Here is a 5,000-nt window from a genome sequence, read left to right as displayed (position 1 = left end):
GGCACAGATACAGCTGTAGGGAGGGGTAACCATTAGGCCACGGCTGACACCACATTACGTTTTTACTCCTATGTCTCCTATGTTTCCTCTTTTCATCCCTCGCTTTCTCTGGCAGATGGCCACACCTGTCACCACACTCAGCCAAAGCCACAACAGCCGCGACATGGCAGTAGTGGTGGCACTCCTCTCTCTTTCTCTCTGTTAGGTGACAAAATGCAGGGTCAACAACACATCTTTACTCCCTCTTGCTCTCTTTCTTTACGTTCCTCTTTTCACCCCTTTGCTCCCTCTCTTTCCCTGGCAGATGGTCACACCTGTCACCACATTCAGCCAAAGCCACAGCAGCCACCACATGCCAGCGGCCGAAGCAGCGGTGCTTCTCTCTGTCTAGGATTCTGCTGGGGGACACAACACAAAGTCAACAGCACATCTGACATATTGACTCTATTGACCCCACGTTTCGTCACGACCAATAACGACCAATGTATCAGCCATTTTGGACCTGAAATACAGTAGTCTACCGCAGCGAACAACAGAGAAACATCCAAAGGAAAATAGTCAACAGTAAATGTGCGGCTTGAAAGTATGTGAACTCTTTGAGCAGTTTAAATGTTTCTGTTGTTTACCATTTTATTGTATCATCACCTTGTGGAATTTCAGACATGTTTCATCAATTGCTTGTACAGTATTTGTGTAGCCTCTTAGCGCAGATGGGGTCGCTGGCGGGCCTATTCACTATATGCTGGAAATACTCAACTACATCATAACAACATTGCTATGACATTACTGAGAGCCTTAAGTAACAGATCAAGTCATAGCTATTACAATTTTGGTGATAGTAACATAGGCTCTGCACTAAGGGGTTAATTAGCGGAAAAACTACATGAAAAATGGAATTATGATATGTACAAAAGTAAGTGAACCCCCAACAGCATTGGGTAAGTCAAGCAGTTAACAGACTCGGGTGACACACACACACACACACACGAGTGCTTCATTAATCATTTCAGTAAATCAATGACATGAGACATCATTGAGAATGGAAGTGGCCTGAACTAATTAACCTCAACAAGAGGAAATGAGATATTTGAGGAGTTAGAAAAGAGGCGAATGACAGCCCATCAATGTGGGGAGGGATATAAGACCATTTCCAAAAGATTCCAGCTTGATCCATCAGCTGTAAGATATTTTTCAAATGAAGGAGCTTCGATATGACAGCAGCAACTCTACCTAGAAGTGGGCGCCCAACAAAACCATCACCCAAGCTAACCAGAAAAATATAAAATCTGGTAAAGGCCAACCAACACATCACCTGTACAGAGTTGCATACCTCTCTGGAGACATCTGGGACAAATGTGCATGGGTCTACGATCAGATGACAATTGAGTAGCCATTGCATTCATGGGTGTGTTGCTAGAAGGAAGCCTCTGCTCTCAATAAAGGACAAAACAGCCCAGTTTAGCTCTGTCGGCATTGGGACACATCAGAGGATTCTGGGGGTCTTTATTCTGGACAGATGAGTCTCAAGCAGAGTTATTTGGTCACAATCAAAACATCCATGCTAGGAGAAAAGTCAACACCGCAAATGCAGAATAGAACCTCTTCCAAACAGTGGAGCATGGTGGTGGAAATGCGAAGGTATGGGGCTGCCTCTCTGTTTCTGGAACTAGATGACTCCCAGGAACCATGAATTCTCAGTCATAGCACAAATTCTTGACCAGAATCTCCTACCATCAGTCAAACAGTTGAATCGGCGTAGAATATGAATTATGCACCCAAGTGAATGACCCAAAGTATTCTGGGAAGTCTACAAATAGGAATGACTTGAGAGATTGAGGATTCATACTCTGCATTGGCTTAACCCCTTAAGACACGGCATTATAAATTAGCTGTTACCAGAATGGCAATGACCAAGTCATAATGTATAACTAAAGGCCCTGTGCACTGTCATAGTAGTGTAGTACTATAGTAGTTAACTTTCAACGTCTATTACAGCGTGCCACAGGAGGTACGGCGTGCATTAAGGGGCTACGTTAAAGTTTAGACCTTAATCCTATTGAGAGACCTGAAGGAGATGGTGCATGCTAAGTGTCTCACCATCCTTTTTCAACTGTCTGAGTTATGCAAGGAGGAATGGTCAAAAATGTCCCATATGCAGATGTGAGAGGCTAGTTAGAGATTTCAGAAGACGTTTGACTGAAGTCATAGCCGGAAAAGGAGAAGCCACAAGCTTCACATACTTTTGCATTACATTTTCCATTTTTTTGTGTGAAAAAAACACATTTGTTGAATTACATAATGGAAAAAATTATCTCTTTATGTGTGTTCAGTATTTGTAAAGGTTGCTTTACAAATTAGGGTTTGGATGTCTGTCAAATAAGGTTCTTTTTTTATAATAAAAACACTGTACCTGTCGCCACATCCAGAGTGACAGAGGATGGGATCAACAATATATCTTTACTCTTTCTCTCTCTTTCTTTATGTTCCTCTCTCCATCTCCCTCTCTCTCTTTTCCTGGCACAGGACCAGATCCGTTGCAGCCACAACATGGTAGCAGCCAAACTCCTCTCTCCTCTCTGTTGGGGATAGAGCGCAGGGTCAACGCCACAGTAGCCACGTCATGTCAGCAGGAGTGGCAGTCCTTTGGCAGGTGATGGACACTGAGCGCAGAGCATATCGTCAACAACACAGCTCCACAGCAATCTCTCTGTCTGTCTGTCTGTCTGTCTGTCTGTCTGTCTGTCTCTCTCTCTCTCTCTCTCTCTCTCTCTCTCTCTCTCTCTCTCTCTCTCTCTCTCTCTCTCTCTCAGCAGCCAAACTCCTCTCTCCTCTCTGTTGGGGATAGAGCGCAGGGTCAACGTCCCAACATGGGAAGTCATGGGTACACAGTTAGGGTGTCTGGCTTGGAGCCCAAGAGTCGCCAGTTTGAATCCCAATCCTGACCCGCCAGGCTGCCATCCTCCATAAATGCGGTATACCATGGTACACTGTTAACCCCAACATGTTCCACGAACTCTAAACTTTTGTGGAAACTTATTCCTGTTAAAGTTTTAGTTTTGTGACCAAATGTTTTACGTAAATACTACATACATGCATGCATATGCAGGACACAAAACTTTTAAGAAGATGATCAAAAACTTTGAAATGATTGAAAAGATTGAAAACATTAATTCCATGATTAGATTTTTAGTTTTTTGCAGCCCAAGTCAAGTATGCACTCCAAACTCTAAAATGCACAGAAACAATGGTTTACACAAAAGATTTGAGTTGAAAACTAAAACGTTTACGTAAGTCTTACATAAAATCAGACATGTTATGTGAAAACAAATGTTAGGAGAAAAAATAAAATCTTGAATGTTTTAGTAGATCTAACATGCTCCATTAACATAAATATTTCGAGAATGGTGCAAAAATCAATGCAATTAGTACTTAGCAGAGAGTTACAATTGAAGAGTTCAGATGCAAAACCCCCTAAGTGCCATTTCAGAAAATAATCTTAATTTATTTTTATTTAATACAAAGCTATAACAATTGCATATGTTTTTATTTTATTTATGTAATATAACTATTTATATGTATTATCAAGTACATGAATGTAAACCACACCAACAACGGGGTTCTCTAAAAATATAGAAGTGCAGGTCTTCAGAAATGGAGTTAGGGGGTTTTGCATCTGAACTCTTCAATTTTAAAGTAAACAAGCACAGCATTGTTTATCTATATTGGCTCTAAGTTTTTGATTTCAAAATTAAAAGTTTTATGTTGTCCCATTTTAGAACCAAAAAAAATCTTGATTGGTTTATTGATTGGTTGGTTTATACTAATGCACTAGGCTACCACCCCTTTGTTTAAACATGAAATATAACATGAGCTTTAATTCCACAAACGTGACCAATGCTTTATATCAAGTTTTTTTTTATTTTGTTACATGTGGTTGACAAACAAAAACAGTAGACAATAACACAACTATCATACAATACACAACAATCTGTTCTAAAATTTAGACCCAGTCTATACAGTCAACAGTCAATATATTACAAAGAATCAACCTCAACACATTAGGCAATTTAGTCATTTATTTGTTGTCCATTTCTGAATCTTTTATTAGGAGTTGGTGGCTGAAGGAGATAGATAGCCTAACTTACAATAACATTTCTCTCAAAATAGTGTCAGACAAACTAGTGTCACACAACACAGTCAGTTGTTTATCCTTTGGAGTGTTGAGTAGAGCTGATGGATCATAGAGTTCTGGTGGTCCCATATCGGCTGCCTGTGGAGCATAAATAGGCATAATAAGTTTAAGGCTTTCATGAGGACTTGCTGGATTAGGCCCCTACAGTATGATCACTGGGTTTGCTACACTGGTTTATACAGAAGTTCAATGTGCAATCATGAAAATGCAACGCATCACTTGCAAATACACTGCAGATGTATGATACAAGAAAAAGATTTGTATGAAAGGCCTACACAGTGCTAGCCTAATTAGCAATAGCTAACATTCTAAGCTAAGTTGCTAACAAAACATACACACAGTGTAGCATCAAGAGCACCTAAGGTCACACACAGCAACATAGTACACTACTACACATACACACTTTTAAGGGTCTTTTCTTACCTTGAAGTGAGGTTGATAGACACATTTTTCCATGCCAAGTTGTCAGTTGTGGTTTGATGGTCACATGGTGTTGAGTAAATCTATCCCCCATTGACAGATTCGCCATTTTTAGAGAAGTTTGTATTTTATGTTACATTTTAATAAAATAGGGTTTATGGCTCTGACATGAATGGGTTCTTCTTTACACAAAGCAGAAGCTGGTAAACAATACAAAAAACAACTAAAACAACCAATAAAGTGAGTGACCCAGCCTTAGAATTTGAACTCTCAACCTCAAGATAGGGACATGCCAATATGACTACATGTAGAGGACTATCCCCTACACCACTCAGCTGCAGGTTTTGTATTGTAGAAAGTTAGCCCTGTTTGTTAGAAAGTATTGGAC

The 5,000-nt window shown here is 40.2% G+C and overlaps 1 protein-coding gene across 1 annotated transcript in view; it reads right to left on the bottom strand.

Moving 5' to 3' along the window:
- The window catches only part of LOC134457432 (chemokine-like protein TAFA-1), a 131,451-nt gene extending 130,107 nt beyond the window's left edge, over nt 1-1,344 (bottom strand). Inside the window, exons 1-2 of the mRNA XM_063209448.1 lie at nt 1,331-1,344; nt 263-395 (exon numbers count right to left, since the gene is read on the bottom strand). Of these exons, the coding sequence (XP_063065518.1) occupies nt 263-395; nt 1,331-1,344 (147 nt within the window). The remainder of the gene's footprint in view (nt 1-262; nt 396-1,330) is intronic.
- Nucleotides 1,345-5,000: the final 3,656 nt, after the last annotated feature.

The sequence above is a fragment of the Engraulis encrasicolus genome, chromosome 10 (assembly GCF_034702125.1).
Source record: "Engraulis encrasicolus isolate BLACKSEA-1 chromosome 10, IST_EnEncr_1.0, whole genome shotgun sequence".
Classification (NCBI taxonomy): domain Eukaryota; kingdom Metazoa; phylum Chordata; class Actinopteri; order Clupeiformes; family Engraulidae; genus Engraulis; species Engraulis encrasicolus.
Note: the sequence above shows the minus strand (reverse complement) of the source record. Positions and strands in the feature narration are given on the sequence as shown.